The following is a 23,260-nucleotide window of genomic DNA, read 5'->3' as shown; positions in this document are numbered from 1 at the left end:
GGGCGGGGCTTGTGGTGCCACGTTGATGGACAGCAGTGGGGACGTGGAATACAGTCCATCTGCAGCCGGGGCAAATCTCACACAAAACACACAAACCCTCGGATCTTTTAAAGTTATTCTGCTAATTCACTGCACCGCTCGTGTTTGTGTGTGGATGAATCTGTGCGTTTGACCGCTGGAAGCACGAAAACAGAAGGTAAACACTTTTAAAACTAAAGAAATCCTTCAGTAGACTGCTGCATTAGCCTCTCTGCTACATTATTATCAGATTTAAATGGACATTACGTGTGTAGATTGCATGTTTCACTCAATAACACATGTCTGCTGCGATCTTATGCTGACAGCGTTTGATTATGAACCTCTAATTAAGCGTAATCCTATTTAATTGTACCAATTGTGATATGTCTTAAGTTATTCAGCAGCATTATCTTATTAGGTTTGTTGGCATTTCAAGGTCCCAGCTGCTCTTGCACTATTGCTTTTATAATATATCACGTGTTTATTGTCATAATAATTATTCATGTTTAATTGCATTATTTTCAGGAGATTGCTCCGACTGAGTGATACAGTCTAGTAAACAGAACAAATCTTATTATCTTTCCTTACCTAGAAAATTTGGACACCAACTGTAAATGGTGACATTTGTTAAAGTAATCATAGCATATAACGTGTGTGTTGTTGTTTTAATGTTAGGATGAAGCTAAAAGAGATCAACCGAACCGCTATCCAGGCCTGGAGTCCAGCGCAGCAGCACCCTATCTACCTGGCCGCAGGTAACGGTGTTCATTAACAGTCAAATATGATGATAAAGTATGATTCATATCTAATCATAATGTAGTTTTGTATAATAGCTTCTTAAGGTGATGATACACAGGGCAACTTTTTAAGCAATGTTGCTGTCAACGGGCAATCAGATGAGACACCGGGCCCACGACCAATCTAAATGATCCAGATAGAAAATTATTGCCCATTTTCAATGGGAAAGTGCCCAAGTAACAATCGTTCGGCAAGATTGCCCAGCAACATCGCTCAAAAAGTTGTCCTGTGTATCGTCACTTTTTGTCATGTATCACAAATCAGTAAATGAATCATTAGTGAATTGATTTTGGATTTGATTTTGATTCTTAAAGATTCCTATATAGTCAGGACTCAGCGCTGAGGATATTCTTTACTGGCCGGTCAGGGCTGTGGCTTAAACGTTTAGTTTCCTGACAAAATTTTCACTGGACCCACCACAAAAAAGTAATACATAAAATAGGCCTAGTTATTGTCTTCGTTGTTTTTAAACCATAACCTTAATAAATAAGGTTGTGACACTTTAAACTACTAGCCTAACTCATATCAATTTCAAATATTGTTAAAGACAAGTAATCTGTCAGTGATAAAATAGAACAAATAATGAAAATACAGCAATAGAACACGCATATAAATAAAATAAACACTGCTTTTCATGTTTTTCAAGTCTAACAGGTAGAGAAAATTAATAAATAAATGTAAAATATGACTGCATAGTCTTTACTGTATAAATTAAATATAGATTAATCCTTATTAAAGTTACAAAGGTTATTCAGTCAAGAGCAGTATGTGAGATTTTGTGCATTGTTGTTTGATTAACATTAAAACACAGACAGCTGCAGGTTTATTAGGCTGCTGTCACTTTAAGAGCTGCACAGACCCCATATACTGATACACATGCGTTTTATTTCGCAACTGTTTATGTTCACTTAAGACATGACAGACTGTGTTTACTAGGATACTCGCTGAGACCGGATGTGAAAGAGAGCTCAGTTCAGCATTCGCTCGCTGTCTGAGAAGCAGCTTTCTAGATGTGTGCGCACACAAAACTTCTCACACTGTTGAATATTTCACTCATGCTTAAAAACACATAGTGCAAATGTTAAATGCAGCACTGTCCCGATCGGGCAAGTGACAGTATCTACTCTCCCGAGCAACGTTTCTTCCTGTCCCGAATAGTTTTTGTTGTCGAGACCTGATTGAAAAAGTCATTGGCCAAAAGGTCTGGGAACCCTGATTATTTGGTGTAATTAGTCTTCTTGATGAACAATTGTCAGGTACCTCGGCCCAGCAGCTCGATGCCACCTTCAGCACCACTGCATCACTGGAGATCTTCGAACTGGATCTGGCTGATCCCACTTTAGCCATGAAGTCATGCGGCTCTTTCTCCTCTCCACACAGGTACTGAGTTGTGCTCGCTTTGTGTGCTAATGATTTATTGAAAACATGTGCTGACAGACACGGACTCACAGACACTGTCAGACACTGCTTTTAATGTAATCCTGTTACAACTTATTTTGTATGACTTCGGAAGACTTGAAATAAATCTTTAATGTAAGTGCCCATTCCCTTTCATTTAGAGCTGCACGATTCTGGATAAATTGAGAATCCTGATTTGTTTGTTTGTTTGTTTGTTTGTTTCAAACAGAGATCACGATTCTCCCACGATTTTAAACGGACAAACTAAACAAAATAACGTAATTTACTAGAGGTTCTTACAAATGTTAATTACTGCAGTCTGTTTAAAATGTTCAATGAATCTGAATGAAGTATTAAAAAAGAAATGGTTTGGATGATGGTTGATTCATCAAAAGAAAATTCTCCCATGGGAGCAAAAACTCCCATTTATCGCAAAAAAGTTTTTACGCTCGCATGAGGAGGTTTTTCAGGCAATTCGAAAAAGAAATATTTAGCAAAACTGCAATGGAAACAGTTTTTGCACATTTACAGTCACCTGACGTAGACGACGCGGTGTGTTTGGACAGAATATGAGACAGAGTTCTTTATTAAATTCATATAAGGCAAAAGAATTACAGGAATAATGGATTCTAAACCTCAAAAAAATGCCTCAATCAAGACCTTGAAGCAGATATGAGGGAGAAACACCCAGAAACACCTCATATGTGGCGCTCACAAGTATAATAAGGGCCGTTCCTTACCATTAATGCTTGAAAAACACACTCTCCTTCCATTAATAATAATGGCCAGTGCAGTGGCTGGGATATAGTACATAAACCTACCAACGTCCATTGCCATGACTTTACTTATCGCGAGAGGAAAAAATGAAGTTTTAGTCGCATAACATCAGTTAATGGAAACACCGTCATTTCACAATAGTTTTTTTTCGACATTTAGAAAAAAATCGCAAAAGTTTTGCGCAAATCTGTAATGGAAACGCAACTAATGATTCAATGACTCGCTCATTAATACTTCACTTGTTTCATTACTGGATGAATCAGCGTTTCGCAGATCTGAGTGTTCGCTGTGATTGTACTTGTCAAAGGTTTAATAGACACAGGGGAATCGCTGTCATTTAGGAATAAGATCGAGCCGGTGTTTTAATCGAGATCGCGATCTTTCAACGTTTAATCGTGCAGCTCTACTTTCATTGTATGGGAAAGAGCACCTTTGAGTGTCTGTGAATTGTTTTTTTTTTTTTTCATGGAAACAAGAACATTGTATAGGTTTAAAAATGATGATGAGTAAATGATAATGGAATAAAAAATGAGCTATTGGGTGAGCTATTCCTATAAACAGTGCAGAAACCAGGATCCTAAAAACCTTTGCCACTCCTGCCAATGGGGGAGTGAATTAAGAAAATGTGTTAAAGTGCCCCTTATTATGCTTTTTCAGATATTACCTTTCATATAGTGTGTTTATAGCTGTATTTGAATGTAAAAGGTCTGCAAAATTTCTAAGTGCAGGTAAATAGAGTTATTATCCCCTAAAAGAACCGATTCTGAACTTCCTGAGAGGAGTCGTCAGTGTGTTTTTTCTTTAGCTTTCTGTTATGTCAGTGAGGAAATATAATTGTATTATAGCGAGGGGAATAAAGTTATGGGCCAGTTGGGGAAACTGTTCTCATCTCAGTGCTTGGGGTTTGTTTTGAACCCCAGTTGTAACCCTTGTGTTGTGTCTCCAGATACCACAAGCTAGTCTGGGGTCCGCAGGGCATTGAAGACGAGGGTTTACCATCAGGCGTTCTCATCGCTGGAGGGGAGAACGGCAACATCATCCTCTACGACGCCTCCAAAGTCATTGCTGGAGACAGTGAAGTGATCATTTCCCAGAGCGAGAAACATTCGGGGCCAGTGAGAGCCCTCGATGTCAACTCATTTCAGGTAATGACCCTAACCAAGGTCTCATACTTGAGTCAGTTTGTACAAGAATAATTATTTGTCCTTGACAGTAAGTGGTGTTTTCGATCAGTGTACATGACTCTTTTGTTTTCTTCAGCCAAACCTTGTGGCCTCCGGGGGAAACGAGTCCGAAATCTACATTTGGGATTTGAACAACTTCAGCTCGCCAATGACGCCAGGACCCAAAACACAGGTACAGATCTCATGTGCACTCAGGAGAGTGATAAACTTTGTGCAAGTTTTGTGTTTTTAAGTGTCATTTTATCATCATGTTATTGTTTTTATCAATGATGATGTGTTTCAGAAATCAAAACAAGTCTTTAGTTCACTGGTTCCCATGTCTTGATGGTCAAGACATACGAAGGAAGCCTAATTGTCTAGATTTGGAAAAGTAATGTGAATTAATGGAATCTTAAAGTGCCATTGGCCATTTTTATATTGAATATGCAGGTCTAAAATATTTTATCTGGTAGCAATTGTGAGTAAAAATATATTTAGACGTCCTTATCCAGCAAATCACAACCTACCGGAAAAGTCTCACATATTTATTAGTTAAAAGTGTGGGAATCTTGAAGAACATTCAGAAGGCAGTTGTCATGTTTAGGTGTGACAGTACCAAACAGTCTCTTCAACCACACAGTAGCATTATTTCTGTCTTACAATAACTCAGATTATTACAGAAGAACTGGGATAAAAGGTTATAATTCGGATATAAACACTGATGTTTATGGTAGCGATCAAAATAGAGTAAATCACCTTTTGAACGAGACTTGACGCTTCAAATAACAATTGTATTGATTACATTGTTACACCAGTAGGTGCGACAAGCGACTGTTAGAAAATGTTTGTCGTTGAATCATTCGTTCAAGAGATTCATTCAAAAACGCTGATTCATCCAGTAATGTAACAAGCGAAGTATTAATGTATGAGTCGTTGAATCATTCCCTCAAACTGATAGTTTGTAACTTTAGTTGTCTATTCAGAATCGTGGGAGAATCCTGGAAAAACTTATAATGGACACTAGTTTCTGTAAATTAGATGAAAATGTTTGAAAACAAACCATTTCTGGCGATGTACATTACAGCGTTACATCCTTTGAGTATTGTTGTGCACAATGGAGGCCCTTGGAATGAAAAGGCTGAGAAACACTGGGATAGAGGATTGATCCAAATCTCTCTTCTAAGCAATCAGATTTGTGCCTGGTGTATGAAACAACTGTCACACAAATAATAATAAAGGAAGCCTACATATATCAGTAACACTTTATTTTGATAGTCCCTTTTGAACATTCTGTTGACTATAAGTAACTTTTCAACTACATGTCAACTCACTCTCATTAGAGTATTAGTAGACTGTCTGCTTAATATCTGATAACTCTTTATTGTGACGCTCCTCAACAGACTTTCTACTGACTATAAGTTACTTTTCAACTACATGTCAGCAAACTCTCTTTATAGTATTAGACTTTCTGCTTAATATCTGCAAAGTCTTTATTGTGACGCTCCTCAACAGACATTATACTGACTATAAGTGACTTTGTAACTACATGTTAACTTCTACTAACCCGAAACCTACCAGTCTATTAATCCTCTAGTGAGAGTTAGTAGACATGGAGGTGCAACGTTACTTATAGTCAGCAGAATGTGTTCAAGGGACCATCAAAATAAAGTGACACCCGGATATCTAGGGATGGAGACATCATAGAGACGTGTGCTGGACTGTTTTGTCCTGGGACCGTGAGCAGCCCTGTCCAGTTTTGACTGGTGTTTGTTCCTCTAGCCCCTGGAGGACATCAGCTGTGTGGCGTGGAACAAGCAGGTTCAGCACATCCTGGCCTCGGCCAGTCCCAGCGGAAAAGCTTCAGTCTGGGACCTGAGGAAGAACGACCTGATCATCAAAGTCAGCGACCACAGCAACAGGGTTTGTGCAGTTATTCATCTCTGCCTTGATTTGACTAAACCTAATAATAATAATAACTGTGAGCTTGCATTAATAATACCTAATAACTTGTGTGTACTTCACTAATGACAAAGTATCTGTGGTACTTCTATAGTATTTCTATGTCATTGTTACTGTTGTCATCTGAGACCGTGTCGGTGTTCATGCAGTGGTGTGTGTGTTGTGTGTGTGTTGTGGTTCAGATGCACTGCTCTGGCCTGTCCTGGAACCCAGAGGTGGCCACTCAGCTGGTGCTGGCCTCTGAAGACGACCGGATGCCCGTCATACAGATGTGGGACCTGCGCTTTGCCACCTCGCCTCTCAAAGTGCTGGAGAACCACACAAGGTAGATGTAAACCAATATTGTGCCATATCGACCAAAAATCTTTTCATATTTTTCATATTCCGTGCGGTGCTCAGTTCACAGCAGGGACAGAAACTACATTTTTCATTAAGGCGTGATATGCGCCACCTTAAATTGATTCCAAGGGGCATTTTTACCTTTTATAAGGGCATTGTTTTAACCTTATTAGATTTATGAATTAATCTGTTATGTAAACTTACATTTAATCAATTAATTAGAAAGAGACCAATCAATCTTTTACCAATCAAAATCCTTTTTTGCACCTCAAAAGTTGCACAGAAACTGCATCTAAAGCAGCATTTAGATGTATTTATTGTGTAAATACTATGAGATTATTTAAAAAATAATATTTTGAGTATTGAAATTTGATATATATATATATATATATATATATATATATATATATATATATATATATATATATATATATATAATATTTTTTTATACCTTAAATATTAAACTAAAACCTCCATTAGATGATGGCATGTCATTTGTCTTTGTCTTAATGATTGAGTCAGTGACCGATTAGTTCAAACAACTGACTTTATGTCTTTATGAATGGGTCATTGGGTCATTGGATCATTTAAAGTGCTGATATTCTGGAACGAAGCACAACAGTTGCGCTGTGGCTTTGTTTGGGATCATAGTTGCAAATTAAGCAACTCTGTTACTAGATTAGCAACTTTTTTTCAAAAAAACTGACTGGCGACTAATCTAGCATTTTTAGATTGCTGGTTAAACATGTAGTCACTATATCATACTCTTTCTGTTATCTGACAAAAAACAAGTAAATGATAACAGCTTTATTGGACATTTGGCTGTATATTACATTATAATTACAATATGTAAGCATGGATTAGGAGAGAAAATGGATGTAAACTGCCAACATTACGTCATCCAGCGACATTTTTTGACCAGGCATTAAGCTACTTTTCATTGGTAGTGTTGGCAACATACATCATTCCATTTAAAAAATAGTTGGCGATACACATCACACACCCCTAACCCTTAACTGTGTGTGTGTGTGTGTGTGCTTTCAGAGGTATCTTGTCCATAGCGTGGAGTGTAGCAGACCCAGAGCTGCTCCTGAGCTGTGGGAAAGATAACCGGATCCTGTGCTGGAACCCCAACACGGCTGAGGTGAGACTCGAAGAACACCGTGGCCCTGCCGATACTGAGAGCGGTATGACATGCATGTCCTCCTGTCTCCTGTCAGGTCCTGTACGAGCTGCCCACCAGTGCGCAGTGGTGTTTTGACATCCAGTGGTGCCCGAGGAACCCAGCTGTGCTCTCCGCCGCCGCCTTCGACGGCCATATCAGCATCTACTCCATTATGGGAGGAAGCAATGATGATGCCATTCATTTACAGGCCGATCAGGTACAACTGAACTCTGAGTACACACATTCTCATAAGCTAGCATGAACATTGATGATCTCACAGTTGCTCCTGATGTCCTTTGGGTCAATAGTTAAGTAGCTCGTTTGGAAACATGGATCCTTTTGGTACGGGGAAGACGCTGCCGCCGCTACAGCTGCCTCAGCCCTCCGCCTCCCAGAGCACCGTCACTCCTCTGAAGAAACCGCCCAAGTGGATCCGGAGACCCGTCGGAGCATCTTTTGCTGTGAGTGGCCACAGATCCATCATGAGGGGCTTTCGCACCGGAGGAACCTTTTTATAGTTCCTCGAAGTATTGCGGGAAGTCCCCGGATTTTGGCGTGTTCGCACCGCAGGAACTAGGAAAGATTTTAGCTCTAGGAACTCCTTTTGGAGGAACTAATTTCACTCCTACTTCAGAGTCGGTCTAAACCAGCGCTATAGGAACTACAGTGACATTAGTGACGCTGACTGGCCGAACGCACGCGAAACACCAGCACCCGCCATTTAAAAAAGCTGTGTAAAAAACAGATTATAGCCTATATATTAACTCTAATGAACATGGAAAACTATGAACCTCTTAACCTTTACCCTGAGGAGAAAATCCAACGCATCTTTGAGGGGACCAAGAGAAACATGATTATGTATTTCTGCTCAGCAACACTGGACATCAAACACACGGCATACGCTAATAACTTTTTATATACTCTTTCTATGTATAACAGTTCTATATAATAACGCATTAGACAGGACATTAATGAACACGGAGAATGCGAGCGATGTGAGCTCAGGCTCTGGCGTTCTCAGCGCCGTCAAAATAAAAGTCACAACAACAAGCGCGGCTCACTTCAGAGTTCCTACTGGTGGTGCGAATGCAACCAGGAAAATGTTCTTATTGGAACCATTAGTTCTCGGGAATCACACTGGTGGCTCGTTCCTATAACTGAGTTCCCACAACTACCCGCTGCGAAAGCTCCTGTAGTGCATTTTAGACACTCTAAACCTTGTGTGCTTGTTTTAAATCCGCTTTGTCCTTTTGTGAACAGTTTGGTGGAAAACTAGTCACTTTGGACAACATCAAGCCGTCGGCCCATCAGCCCCAGCAGACTTCTGCCCATGTCGTGCATGTCAGTCAGGTTGTGACAGAAACCGATTTCCTTGATCGATCAAACCAACTTCAGGCGACGCTCACCGCAGGAAACTTCCTTCAGTACTGCCAAACCAAGATTGAAGCTGCTCAGAATGAATTTGAGAAGACCATTTGGTCTTTTTTGAAGGTAGGACACTTGAATACTTCCTAAACTGGCGTACAGCAGGCTTGTGTTCATCAAGGTGTAACCAATCAATTTATGTTCTCAGGTAAACTTTGAAGAAGATGCACGTGGCAAATATTTGGAGCTTTTGGGATACAAGAAGGAAGAGCTCACGCTAAAGGTATTTGTTTAAAAAAAGTATGGTTTGTACAGCTTCTTTGGGTCTCAAAGTGTAGGACTTAGATTTGCTTGTGGTTTTCAGATTGCATCAGCGTTAGAAGAAAGCTGCAAAGCGGATGCGGCCGATGTGGTGAGTGCACCAGTCGTTGTGTTTTATCTGCAGGTCCTTTATTTCCACAACTCGTTCAGGCAGCCTCTGGGTTCAAGTTCAGCATGTTTGACTTCATAATGAGTTTTTGAGAACCAAACAAGAAGATGCATTTTAATTATATAAAACAAGACAGGAACACAAACTTTTTTCCCCCATGAGCTTCTCTCCTAAGAAGGGGAAGTGAAACAAATATTTGGAGAAGAAACTTGCACAGTAAAAACGTTCAGCAGCTCAAGCAACTCTTTTTCTATAAACCAAACAAAATGGAAAATACATTGAGCCAAAACATTATGACCAGTCACAGGGGAAGGGAATATCGTTGATCATCTCCTAACAAGGCCACATATTAAGGTCTGGGTAGAAAAGGCTACTTCTACATTAATCCGGACACATTAGAAAACGGCGTTTTCATTTCAAAACACTAGCGTTTTCAAAAAGTTTCTATTCCACACTGAAACGTCGGAAAACGCTATATTCATCTTGCCGCAGGACAGCAAATGCGAGTACATTTTCTGCCATCTTTGCAGGACTGTGATATGAAGCATGTGCAAAGTAACATATTTTAGCAACTGTGTGAAAGTGAATTGCACATAACAGGCACAATACCGGTATAATATCTTTGGGTTTCAATATGTGTCACGACTAAACTTACATCATCGTTTTTAAATACCTCCGTTTTCACAGTCCACCCAACAGCGTGAAAGTGGCGTTCTCATATGAATCCACTTTGGAAAGCGTTTTCAAAAAGCTTCGTATTTGTTGGGGGGAAAAAGAAGCCGTCTCAGTGTGGACAGGAGACCAAAATGGAGAGAAAAAGATGTGTTTTCAAACGGAAACATATTAGTCTGGACAAAGCTCTCATAATCAACTTATGACGGATGCAGGAATAAGATCTGAGATCTGAGCGACTTTGACTTATTGGTGTTGTGTAGCCATTGTTTTCAGTTTTCAGGTAGGCATTGTTTTCTTTGTTGGTTCATTTGGCATATTTGTTCAGGTTTGTTTAGGTTTTTGTTTCAGAATGTTTAGATTTATTTGGAATGTCAATTGGTCAAAATGAATCAGGAAGAGGAAGCCATGCTAATGTTTTTGTATGTCACTTTTGTATGGAGAACACATATTCACTATTAACTGTGACTTTTGCCTCAATAAACTCCTAATTACTGCTTATTAATAGTTAGTAAGATGGTTGCTAAGTTTAGGTATTGGGTGGATTAATGGATGTAGAATAATATGGTCATGCAGAATAAGGCATTAGTTTGTGCTTTATAAGTACTAATAAACAGACAATATCCTAGTAATATGCATTATAATAAGCAACTAGTTCATAGTGAGAATTGAACACTTTGAATAAAGTGTTACCTATGATTTTCTAACCCAGGTTGAAGAGAACAGCCCTGTCGAGATCGAGGAAGAGGCAGAACCTCCTGCCACAGAGACGCCTGACCTAGACGAGATTCCTGTTGACGATGATGAAGAAGAGCTCGTTGATAAAGAAGAGCCCGTTGATGAAGAAGAAGAAGAAGAAGAGCCCGTTGTTGAGGAAACATCCAACATAGACGTTACTCCAGCTCCAGCCTCCGAGGCCATTAACCTCAAAGTTAGCCAGGGCAAGTTTCTTTTTAAGGACCCTACCTGATATAACAATAGCTGATTGATCAAATAACACTAGGAGTCAAATTCTGTATTTGCTGAATTTTTCATGCGTGCTGCGTTTCAGATATCGACGGGCTGATCACACAAGCTCTGCTCACTGGGGATTACGAAGCTGCTGTTAATCTCTGTCTCCATGACAGCCGAATGGCCGACGGCATCATCCTGGCTATTGCTGGCGGTCCTGAGCTTCTGGAAAAGACTCAGAGGAAATACTTCACCAAAACTCAGAGTAAAATCTCTAAGGTGAGGGGCCAGGGCTGGGCACGGACACACAATTCACGTTTTGATTCGATTTCGATTCACAGGCATCCGATGGTGATTAATTGGGGCCTATCAGATACAGTACATGGCAAATTTCCTCAAAAAAATAAAAAATCTCTCATCTAATGCTTATAACTATACAGGGAATCCCAGTTGGTGCATTACTATACCATTAAGGGTTACAATTAAATGATTTGTATACTACTTACATTTAAATTACACACAAGGATGTTTTCATGCATTATAATACATTTTTATAGACATAATTATGTTTCTTCTCATTTTCATTTTAAATATATAAACATTGAAATCTTGGCTGTCATAACATGGATTTATTCAAGCATATATTGAAGAACAGGTTGAGTAAATGCTCTTCTCTAGAATTTTTCTAGCTAACTTACAAGCTTTCGACATTAAATGTTTTTTCTGAGGTAAATATAACGTTACGTGACATTGTTCACAAGCTGTTTTGTTGACATCTTCGAGCAGTTGAAACACTACAGTGCTTTGTTCATTCATCAACCGAAAACAATTAAGATATTGGTTCAAAATGAGAATTGATTTAAATTTAAATCTGTATTTTTAACCCAGTTCCCACTCCTGTTCTTCAGTACTAGTTATAGGAGTTATGAATCCTCCTCATTTTTTTGTAGTTTGGACCAGACCAAGAACCAGTCCCTTCATGTTTCCTTTTTATAGTTATTGAATTAATAAAATATTTATGCAGACTTTCAAAACATGGGTCAATAATTACACTTTCACTTCAGGCTCTCAGATGTGTTCTGATCTGAACGTGTAATATTGTACTCAAATTATCTGAAATGCACATCTCGACATTTACCACATTAATGTTGGGTCTCGGTGTGTTTCAGCTCATCAGTGCCGTGGTGATGAAGGACTGGTCGGATATTTTGGAGACCTGTGACCTCCAGAACTGGAAGGAGGCTTTGGCTGCAGTGATGACGTACGCCAAGCCAGACGAGTTCTCCTCACTGTGTGGTGAGTCTGCTGACTTTCACATGTTTCACACGTTCACATTACAGTTCGACAGCATTAGACAGAATGGTTGCTGGTCTGATAAGGTCAAGTGTTATATAATGAACTGGTGCTACTGTTTCCGTTTTTACCGGGTTATACATTAACAGGGTTGGGAATCGGATACTTCAGTTCAGGAATCTGTAACTATATTTGTAATGTAAATTTTATTTATAAAGTGCAGTGTTATTTTACATTTGATCACGGTTTCTGTACATGAATACCTGAAAATCTTTGTTCAGTTGTATTTATTTGCGATTGCAAATGTTTTTGTTCTTTTTTTAATTACTGAGTGTTTACTTGTCTTTAATAATGCTTGATATGCATATTAGTTAGGCTGGTTGTTTTTACTGTGGTATTTTTAAACCACAGGCAAAAGTTCCTTGTGTAAGTGTTCTTTTTGTCCATGGTATTCAGCTGCAGTGAAATGTTTTAGCATTAATGCTCAGAAGAAATGTGAAAGATATCTAATGATATCTATTTTTTTACCTTATTGGAATCGAAATTAGTTAAAATTCAAACATTACCCAACCCTAGACATGAATGACAACTGAGATCCTACAGTGTGACATGCTAACAGCGAGAATCATGTTCATACAGTCTGACAAGCATCAGTCGTAAAGGACTATTATAAATCGTGTACAGATTTATAAATTATAAACATTGTGAAGCACAGATAGTGTGCCATTTCATAGCAAATACATTAAAGTCTTCCTGTAGTCAATAATTGTATCCCTTAAAACTCTTCTTTGATCACCAAAATTACATATTTAAATATTTTTCCATGAAAAAAAAATTCTTCACGGCTTAAAATATCTTGAATGTAACTCGACACCCTTGCCTCATTTAGTATACGCGGTTCTATGAATATGCAAATGAGCCCTGCCTCCACTCACTCACTCACTCACTCAGCTCAGAGATCCACTGGTTGACGATCACACGTTGATCTGATTGGTTACAAGGTAGTTTGTGACGTCAGAAACACCAGCGATTTCAAAGCGTGTTTTTGAGACTGTCTTTGGTTCACTGCAGTTTTAAGGAGAAAATATTTAGCAATGGTGTCGACTTATGAACTTACACATGGTTTGTCTTAAAGCATATTAAAAACACCACATAGACGTATAAACAACATTAAAAGCTTGATTTTCACCACAGGGAGTCTTTAATATCACATTATATTTAATAATGGATGTCATCAAAAGGCATTTTGCTATATTGCCCAGCCTTAGTTTTGGTTTCTCCATTCACCTATAGTCATGGCTGTTTGTGTGTGTTTAATGTTAGACTGAATGTGAGTGTGTGTGTTCCTCCTGCAGGTCTGCTGGGCTCCAGGCTGGCGGCGTCTGAGGACTCGACGCTGCAGGATCAGGCCTGTCTCTGCTACATCTGCGCCGGCACAGTCGAGCAGCTCGTCGCCCACTGGGCCAAAGCACAGGAGTCCAGCGGCCCGCTGTCACTGCAGGTCAGACCGCACCGCAGGAACACACTCACACAGGACTTAAAAGCTGCATGTGTAATATATAGGAGGATCTGTTGATAGAAATGCAGTTACTATGTTTTCAGTGCCTTACATAATGAGCCCTTACATTGAAATAGCCATTTTGCGCTGCCATGTTTCTACAGTAGCCCTAAACTGCTCTATAGAGCATGTTTCGTCACTATGTTGTTCTTCGTGCAAAGAAACTAGCTAAATTCAGCGAATAAAACACTGACACAAAGATGAACAAGTACAAATAATATTCGCAATAACATATCATTTTACTGAATAATTAAGTAAACATAATTTCTTAATTTATCTTTGTAAAGAAACCTCATTGCTTAACTGGCTACTCTCTGCTGTCTCAGACGACGACATCACTTCCTGTCGGCCACCGTAACTTCTGTTGGTTGCAATTCGCAACCTCACCACTAGATGTCGCTAAAAATCACACACTGCACCTTTAATCCATCATGTTTTTATTGGGCTTGATAGTGAGTCTTGTTGTTCTTGTGTACGGAGCGCAGCATAAGCATTGCAGGATGGGTCAGTGGACTGATGTAGCTCTATGGTGATCACCTGTATCTGTAGGAGCTGGTGGAGAAGGTGGTGGTCCTGCAGAGAGCAGTGGTGAAGACTCAGAACGGGGTTTCTCCTGATATGGGTGCGCTGCTGGCAGAGAAGATGAATCAATATGCCAGTCTGCTGGCATCTCAGGGCAGCTTACAGACGGCCATATCCTACCTGCCCGCCAACACTGAGCAGGTAAGCATTTATTATGTGGGAAATGTTCCTTAAAGGGATAGTTCAGCCAAAAATGAAATGAAATCATCCTAGGTGTATATGACTTTCTTCTTTCAGACGAATACAATCGGAGTTATATAAAAAATGTCCTGGCTCTTCCAAGCTTTATAATGCCAGTGAATGGTTGTTTCTGTTTTGAAGTCCATAAAAGTGCATCTATCCATGATAAAAGTGCATCTATCCATCATAAAAGTGCATCTATCCATGATAAAAGTGCATCTATCCATGATAAAAGTGCATCTATCCATCATAAAAGTGCATCTATCCATGATAAAAGTGCATCTATCCATGATAAAAGTGCATCTATCCATGATAAAAGTGCATCTATCCATCATAAAAGTGCATCTATCCATGATTAAAGTGCTCCACACTGCTCCGGGGGGTTAATAAAGGCCTTCTGATGTGAATCGATATGTTTGTGTTAGAAAAATATTCATATTTAAAACTTCTAAAGTAAAATAATAGCTTCTGCCCAAACAAACATACGGATTCCACTTAAAATTCGACTTGTAAAGTGCAACTTATGCTAGTAATGCGACGTACTGCTGATATTTACGCTACGCCATGACACACTCGCTACTTCTGACGTCACAAGTTGCGCATTAGGCGTAAGTAGACTGCGATGGCCGTTTGGCCAGAAGCTAGAATTGTCCAAATTTTTTATAAAAAATATTGTTTTAGATTTCTAATTCGTGACTCTAATTCTAGTCTCTCTAACGCTGGGGTCTCGTGTGTTTTGGGGCTCAGTTAGTTGCTGTTTTAGATTGTGTCCATAAGGTTTAACGTCATCTTTGTGAATGTGATGTTTGTTTTGTGCCTGCAGGTTTCTGTTCAGCAGCTGCGAGATCGTTTGAGCAGAGCTCTGGGTCAGCAGACGCCTGTGGCCACAGTGACCGCCACGCAGAACACACACCAAACGCAGACACACACACAACCTCCACAGCCCGCTGCGCCGCCTCAGTACTACCAACAGGTACGAGAGTCACTCGCATACAGCTGGGAAACACACACGCAGGTGCTTTATTTGACTCCAGCGTGTGTCTGTGTTGTGTTCAGGGTAGATCCGCCACTACTGTCACGTCCTGGAGTAACCAGACCCCCACAGCTCTGCCCAGTGTCCCTCGCCAGCCTGTGCCCGCCGCAGACCCGCAGGTACACACACCGACAGAGCTCACACTCAGACACAGGCTACACACACCGCACGAGCAATACTCAATCAGAAGGATCTTTGGATCACGCTGTGACAGAAAGCTCTCTAAACACACGTGTGTGTGTGTGTGTGTTTGTTTCTCTCTGTTCTCAGGCCGAGTCCACATCTACAGTCTTCGGCATTCAGTCTCCAGTGATGGCATCAGTACCCACCTCCACTCCATTCATGTACTCGCAGCAGTACCAGAGTAAGTGCACTCACACACAGTGTGTGTGTGTGTGTGTGTGTGTGAGTTACCAACATGAAAATGTTTATGAATTACATTAAATAAATCACATAATTGATTTGAGATATTTTCGAATCAAAAGTAATTAGTTTATGGCCATTAAAAAATATGTTCTATATAGTGTGAATCTAGGGCAGTTTTATTTTAGTATTATTTATAGTATTTATTCATATTTTTTATGTGTTTTTTTTTAGGTTTTAGTCAATTTGTTCTGTGCTTTTGTCATGTTTGGTAGATTTCCCCCCCATATATTTAGTTAGCGTTCATTTATTTCATAGCAGTTTTAAGTTTAGTAATGTTAGCTCTTCAGCTTACACTTATTGAGCGCTGTAGTGATGTCGTAAATTTGTAGGCAACCCGTAACTTCGCATCACACTTATTCCCTCCTTTTGGATTATTTACAAAAGAAATAAGCTCTGTGATCAACTAAAGTTTATGATTCTTGGCATGTTTTGTCCATCAGGATCATTTTCACAAATGAACAAGTTTAATGAATTTTGATGTCTAAATACAATCAGTCAGGCTATAAACGAACTACAGCACAGTCACATGGATTCAACGTCACACCATTAAGCTTCCGACTCTTTCAGTGTTTTTTCCCTGAGAGTTCGAGTTGTAAAAGTTTGCAAGAGCGAGATTATAAACACAACGAGGCTGTGAAAGTGTTTAATGTCCCCAACAACTTCTGTAGTCTCATTTAGACACTTGTTAGCAACACGTAAAAGCTTTAATAAATCATGAAAATGATCAATTACTGGAAATTTTGAGTAGTTTTTGTGAAAAATAAGCACACTGGTTTGTGGTGGATCGTGTCTTGGTCATAGACTGTAAAAAAATATGGACGTAGTGTCCGTGACGTCACCCGTAGGTTTCTGAAGACTAAAGTGGGCGTAGCCGACCGTCGCCATCTTGGTAGCGCGTCACTCCTGAATTTATTTATTTTTACAGTCAGACAATTAGCTGAGGTAACATGACGGCTAACAAACAGCAGACAAACGGCTAATAAACAGCAGACAAACGGCTAATGATGACTAATGACCACTGCAGCGGGAATCCACCTGTCACTCAAAAGTGGACCCACCCTTAATTATGCAGAACTTTAAGGCTTAATATAATGTAAACGGATGAGTTAAAAAAAAATTCACCCCCCTCACAGTCGTCATGAAGGGAAAAATAAGCTATATAGACCAAAGCCACTTTTTGCTCCAGGCTGTAAACGTGTTTTTTTCTGCTGTAAAGTTGGGTATTTTAACATGGAGGAGATGCAGATTTGACTCCCTTCTGCAGCCAGTCGATGAACTGCCGTTGAATTCACTTCCGTGTTGGTTTCGAGAGAGAGACAGGGAGGTTGCCGCTTGGTCTTGGTCAGTGAGCATCTGTCTGGAACACCCTTGGAAATGCATGGAAATCTGCTAGAAACGCTTCAGATCGGCTAGATCAGCGAGCCACACTCCAGTCTTGTTATTTGTGGCGTTCTAACTTGAACTGCTAAGGTTAAACTTAAGCAGTGCATGTTTTTTTTTGTTGTTGTAAGAACGCTGTAAATTCTTTGCATGAACCTTATGCTTATGTATTCAAATGTATGTTAATGGCTAAAGATCATTCCACTAGAGCTGTTTCAGATGTACTGAATTAATATTTGCACGCATGTAACTGCGGCTGTAATGTGAAATCTCTCTATAAATGACTAACTATGCCTGTTCTCTCCTCTTCCTCACCAACATCAGACTACCCCCCTGTTCAGCAGTTCACACCCGGCATCTATCAGCCTGTGCCGTACTCTTCCTCCACGGCCTCTCCTCTTCCTCCTCCTTCCTCCTCCTCTTCTGCTGTCTATCCTCCACACTTCATGCACCCTGCCTCCTCTCAGCCAGCAGCTCCTCCTCTGGTGTCTGGGTCTTTCTCTTCTCCTGCTCTGTCTTCTGGCGTGTGTTTCCAGCATGGCGGGCCGGGGTCGCCCTCAGCTTATCTTCCTCCTCCAGTAGCCAGAGCTCCAGGTACTCAGAACGAACCCGCACTGATTCCAGCCTCCCAGAGAACAGGTCTGAAACATACCAGACATGCTTGATCAATCTCAGAAATCAGTATTAACACACACATATATATATAATATTAGGGGTGTGACGAGATCTTGCGAGACTAAAATGTGGCGAGATTTCTCGTGGAGTGAAAAGCTGTCTCGCCTTGACTGAGCGTGAGGGTAAAGTTAGCATAGAATATGCCACCGCTACATTCACATTACATATTACGGGCACGCCTCCACTGTCGTTTTGCTGTTTTATAACAACAAAAACCATAGTAAACTATTGTAAAGGTCTGCTGTGCTCATCCAGCTCGAGTTGCAGTCGCACACAGGAATCACAGTTCACTGATCGCGTGACGATGGCGGAGGATTCGGTGCGCAACAGAACCTAAAACGTCTGATAAATGTCTTATCTTGTCGAATGCGCTCCGCACCGCCGCTTCCACAGACTACGTGCGATCAAGAATTTGAAAGTAAAACACGAGCTCCCTGATGCGCATAAATTAGGCTGCATACATACAATAGCCTGTCTCCCGATATCAAACCTGTCTCTGGACAGTGCAGTTGTGGCTCTGGTCTCTGTTCGCACTTTTGAGTATCGAGAGAGTACTTTGATTATGGTTGCACTTGCACTTATTGCTTGCACTTAATAAGACCTTGAAAAAACTGTTATTTATTTTAGTTATTTATACTGTTTTTATTTCTATGTTCAATTTGTGGAAAGGAGTTCAGTTAGGAGGTCACACACAGCCTCAAGCAGAAGTCCTGGAAGCTCATAATTCATGTACAGTATAAGATCTGAAGAGACTCGTGTGAAATCATGCAGGAGAAAAGCCAGTCAGTTGAGTTTGTGGCAAAACCTTTTACAGTGCTTGTATATTGTTGTCTTTCAATGCATTTGATAATTCATACCCGTAAAGTAGAACTGAAATGACATTCATTACAAGGTTATTAATTAAAACATTTCGAAATGCACCTTCAGTCATTGAGGATTTCTATAAAATATTGTGCAAAAATCTCGTCTCGTTCTCGTGAACCCAATCTCGTGTCTCGTCTCGTGAGATAGTGTCTCATCACACCCCTTATAGATATATAGATATATATTCTTCTCAATCTCAAAGAAGCATTTGGTATTTATGATCAAAATACTGCATCAGAATGCATTATAAACTGTCCGGTGGTGGTGTGACATGCTCCTTTAAAATTTTTTTTTTTGTATTTTGTTAATTCAAACTTTTATGACCTCATATTAATTAAAAGACTGCATGGATGTTTGTAGTGCAGGGCTATATGTGAACAGACCGACAGGTGATTAAAAGTGGTGATCAGTTGAGTTGCACTGTTAAAAATGGTTACCAGTGGTCAGTTTCTGTTTATTACATGTTTATTCACTTAAATGTTAAACTAGTATCTTCATGTTGATTAAAAATAAGTTCTTGGACAAGTTATGCGTCAGCTACCTTGTTTATTCACAGGAGGATTAAACCAAGACGCCTGGTCTTTGGAAGGTGAATTATAAAGAGATTTTTTTAACAATTTAATATGGTGGACCATAATTGTCCAGCTCAAATTATTAATAAGTAATTCTAACAATCAGTGAGGCACTTTTCTTTTCACACATTGATTGAGTTTTTCTGAAGTGATTCTAAAATGTATTAATCACTAATTTTGAAGTATTTATATACTGAATGTAATGATCTAGTAGTGGCTGAAAATAAGCAATGGGTTTGCTCTGCATTTGCATGGTAAGTAATGTAGGTGGAAGCTTCCAGAACCTCACTCTGGCTGTAGCTCATCCTTTACATTGGTTGTCCAAGACATAGATTGTTTTCTTGTGTTCATTGATGCCTGCAGAAAACAAATCCCTAACCCTAGTCTTACAGTAGCTGTGATTAAGAACCTGCTTGCGATCAGTGTGTTGTGATAAACCATAACGGGTCTATGCTGTACATTTTGAGAATGAATTTGAGGTCCACCTGGCATGAACCTCTCAGAGGTACGGCGGGTTGGAAGGTTTTGAAATCTAAACTGAGAAGATCTGTTTTGTTCTGCTTTAGGACCTCAGAACGGCTGGAACGACCCCCCCACTCTCAACAGAGCTGCCAAAAAGAAGAAGGTGGGTTCGGCTGAAGATCCTCTTGCTCATAACGTACATGGATTTGGCTTGATTTGAAGAAAACATGCTCTGTTTTTTGGTCTCCAGATCCCAGACCACTTCACTCCACCAGCACCCATCACCGCTCCCATTATGGCCCCTGTAGGGGAACCTCAGCCCCCCGCTGTCCCGGGCATGCACACCCTTCCACCGCAACAACAGGCCCCAGATCAGCACGCGGGGCCAACGACCTTCACCCCCATCCATCAGCAGCCGCTGGGACCCCCATGCAGGAATCCCAACATGCCTCAGGTTAACATGGAAGGGGCGCCTGGAGCTCCAATTGGAGATGTGATAAAGGTATTAGTTTATGTGACATTAAAAAAACTCTTAAGTGGTCATACGCTTTGTCTTTTCCCCATGTTATATGTGATTCTGTGTTCTCTCCCGTCCACATCAGTCCATCCCCACTGAGAAGATCACCAAGAAGCCGATCCCTGAGGAACACATGGTCCTGAAGACCACATTTGAGGGACTGATCCAGAAATGTTTGGCTGCTGCTTCAGACCCGGTTTGTTTACTGTGAAATGACACTAATTAAAGCAATCTCATATTTCATGATTTAGGGTCCTATGAAATCCGGTTTATCTTTTCCCAAATTCCTTTTTCTTTTTTTTTCTTTTTTTCTTTTTTTTTTTTATAGATCTTTAAATTGATTCTTTATTGATCAATTCTTTATAGATAGAACAGCAGCAGCGAAACAGATCTATTCCGCCAAGATCAAACATTTCAACATTGTCAACTCCTTTTACCCTCTTTTTTGACTGAAAATTTTTACGTTTTTATTATTTTTTACTTCATCGGAATGGTGCAAAACTTGGCTATGTGAACACACAAACAAATCATGGGCATGATTCGAAAAGGTTAAATAAAAAATAGTCACACTTGTGCTCCTCATGGTCAAAAATGAAAACGAATTTCATCTAGTGGAAACTTTTGGTACTGCAGCCAAACAACATCTGACCGAAAGCTCATTTTTTGAGATATCAACCTTTTTTATATTTATGGCTTGGATTTTCTTGCAGTTTTAGAGTAAAACATGATTTTAAAAATATATATTTCATTGTATTTTTCATAACAATACACGTAAAATTCTGTTACTTTTTTTAAGTTCACTTTTTTAAACTTTTGTCACCTCAGCAAAAATCTGTGTAAATATAATTAAGTATTAAAAAAATCCCGTAAAAATACAACATATTAAATAAAAAACATTATAAAATTAAAATATAGTACATTCATTTCATTGACAAAAAGAAAATACAAATTCGGTCATTCTTGACCGACACACGAAGAGCACCAGGGGGTCAAGAAGAACAGCTTAGGAAGTTATCAACAATAATAATAATAATGATAATGTTTGTTTGCCTATTCTTTTGCAACTTCTGTCTGTCCATTTTCAACTCCCCAGCATTATAAATAACCAAGTTTTTCCCCTTCATCCTCTCAGCAAACCAAGAGGAAGTTGGATGATGCTCATAAGAGGCTTGAGTATCTCTATGACAAGCTGAGAGAACAAACAGTGAGTAACACACGCTTTTATTTAAAGCCTCAAAACTGCTGCCGCCACAGTCGTTGTTTATATATTGTAATTTGCACAGTGATTTTCCAATTTGTTGTCTGAGACACACACTTAGAGGCGGTTTCTTCTCTCCAGCTGTCTCCAGCTATAGTCGGTGGTCTCCACAATATGGCCCGCAGCATCGAGTGCCGCTGCTACACCGACGGGCTCAACATACACACACACATCGTGGGCAACAGCAACTTCAGCGAGACGTCGGCCTTCATGCCGGTCCTGAAGGTGGTGCTGACACAGGCCAACAGACTGGGTGTTTGATGTCTCAGTGCGCGCACACACACACACACCAACAAGTATTCTCAAAAACCCTCAAGCCATCATTCCTCAAGGACCAGCTGTGCATTTCGCCAGTCTTAACAGATCTGGTTTACACTCACGTTTGTTTATTCTTTTGTCTTCTTAATATTTTAATGTTATGTATTTGTAATCATGACAGAGCAGAGTGCAATAGTGCTTTCCCCTTTTATGTCTCGAGTTGTAATGGTAAATTAGCTTCATGAAATGAAATGTGTGTTTTATGCTTTAAGTGAAGAGTAGTCTAAGCAGAGCTCATTGTTTCAGGTTCACCGTGCATTACTCTTTAGTCACACCATTCATTTGGCATTATTATTATTATTTGATTAGGATATTTGACATTTACGATGATCGCAACTCCTCTGCATTTCAGCTTATTATAGAGAGTCTTCTCTGATATGATTTATGGCATTATTTCTGCAGATGAAACTTGATATGGCAACAAAATGACATGCTAAAATGTTCAGTTAATTTTTAATTGATTCAGTATTTGTCACTCGACTCGTTCAATTGGAAGTTTCAGAATTAAACCTTGACTTGTGCTTGTGTCATAATAATAATGCTGCCTGTCTTCACTGTACGCCACTACATGTTTGAAACATCTTTTCAGATAATGGATCATACTTCTGATACAAAGGGGCAAAAGAAACAGGATCTGATGTGTAGAAAGGGAAAAAAAGGTCAGGCTACAGTAAAGGGGAATATGATATTTTTATAATCATCTTTTTTTTTAAATCACGTCTCCGCTAGCTGTCGTTCTGTTAGTAAGTCTGAAATGAGCAGTTTTGCATATGCCTGCACAAAAGCTTTGGAGGCTTGCTCTAAAATGTTGGGTTTTTTAATGCAATCCATGTACTGACTCAATAATTGAGGTTGTACTGTAAATCTGATGACTGTTTTGCAGTTTTATTAAAAACAAATTGAGACCGCTGTTTTGATGTTTCTTTTTATAGATGTTTTATTTTAAATATTACATATATTTGGTACCCATGTCATTAAAAATGTATTCACTACAGTATTCATATTCTATACTATTATGCCAATTTATACCTAATACGGTCATTTTATTTGCTAATCTCTAATTCATTTACCAACATCTAATCCTTAACAAAACAGAACTTGATTGCT

At 39.6% G+C, this 23,260-nt stretch overlaps 1 protein-coding gene across 5 annotated transcripts; it reads left to right on the top strand.

Annotated features, from left to right (window-relative positions):
* On the top strand, positions 1 to 23,063 carry sec31a (SEC31 homolog A, COPII coat complex component). 5 transcript variants are annotated; one of them, XM_084399911.1, is made up of 28 exons: positions 1 to 196; positions 694 to 773; positions 2,073 to 2,196; positions 3,938 to 4,136; positions 4,252 to 4,347; positions 5,934 to 6,074; positions 6,296 to 6,438; positions 7,497 to 7,596; positions 7,673 to 7,834; positions 7,926 to 8,078; positions 8,878 to 9,108; positions 9,191 to 9,265; positions 9,347 to 9,394; positions 10,797 to 11,025; positions 11,136 to 11,314; positions 12,205 to 12,331; positions 13,684 to 13,829; positions 14,436 to 14,609; positions 15,472 to 15,621; positions 15,705 to 15,800; positions 15,952 to 16,045; positions 17,812 to 18,081; positions 19,583 to 19,615; positions 20,165 to 20,223; positions 20,311 to 20,562; positions 20,663 to 20,773; positions 21,710 to 21,781; positions 21,917 to 23,063. In XM_084399911.1, exons 2-28 carry the CDS (start codon positions 695 to 697, stop codon positions 22,094 to 22,096), a joined length of 3,723 nt encoding a protein of 1,240 aa, XP_084256037.1. In that variant the 5' UTR covers positions 1 to 196; position 694; the 3' UTR covers positions 22,097 to 23,063. The 5 variants fall into 5 exon arrangements, with proteins under 5 accessions (XP_084256037.1, XP_084256035.1, XP_084256038.1 ...); XM_084399909.1 differs by having other exon boundaries at positions 17,812 to 18,126; XM_084399912.1 differs by lacking the exon at positions 19,583 to 19,615.
* Positions 23,064 to 23,260: the final 197 nt, after the last annotated feature.

Source organism: Rutilus rutilus, assembly GCF_951802725.1.
Source record: "Rutilus rutilus genome assembly, chromosome: 25".
NCBI lineage: Eukaryota > Metazoa > Chordata > Actinopteri > Cypriniformes > Leuciscidae > Rutilus > Rutilus rutilus.
Note: the sequence above shows the minus strand (reverse complement) of the source record. Positions and strands in the feature narration are given on the sequence as shown.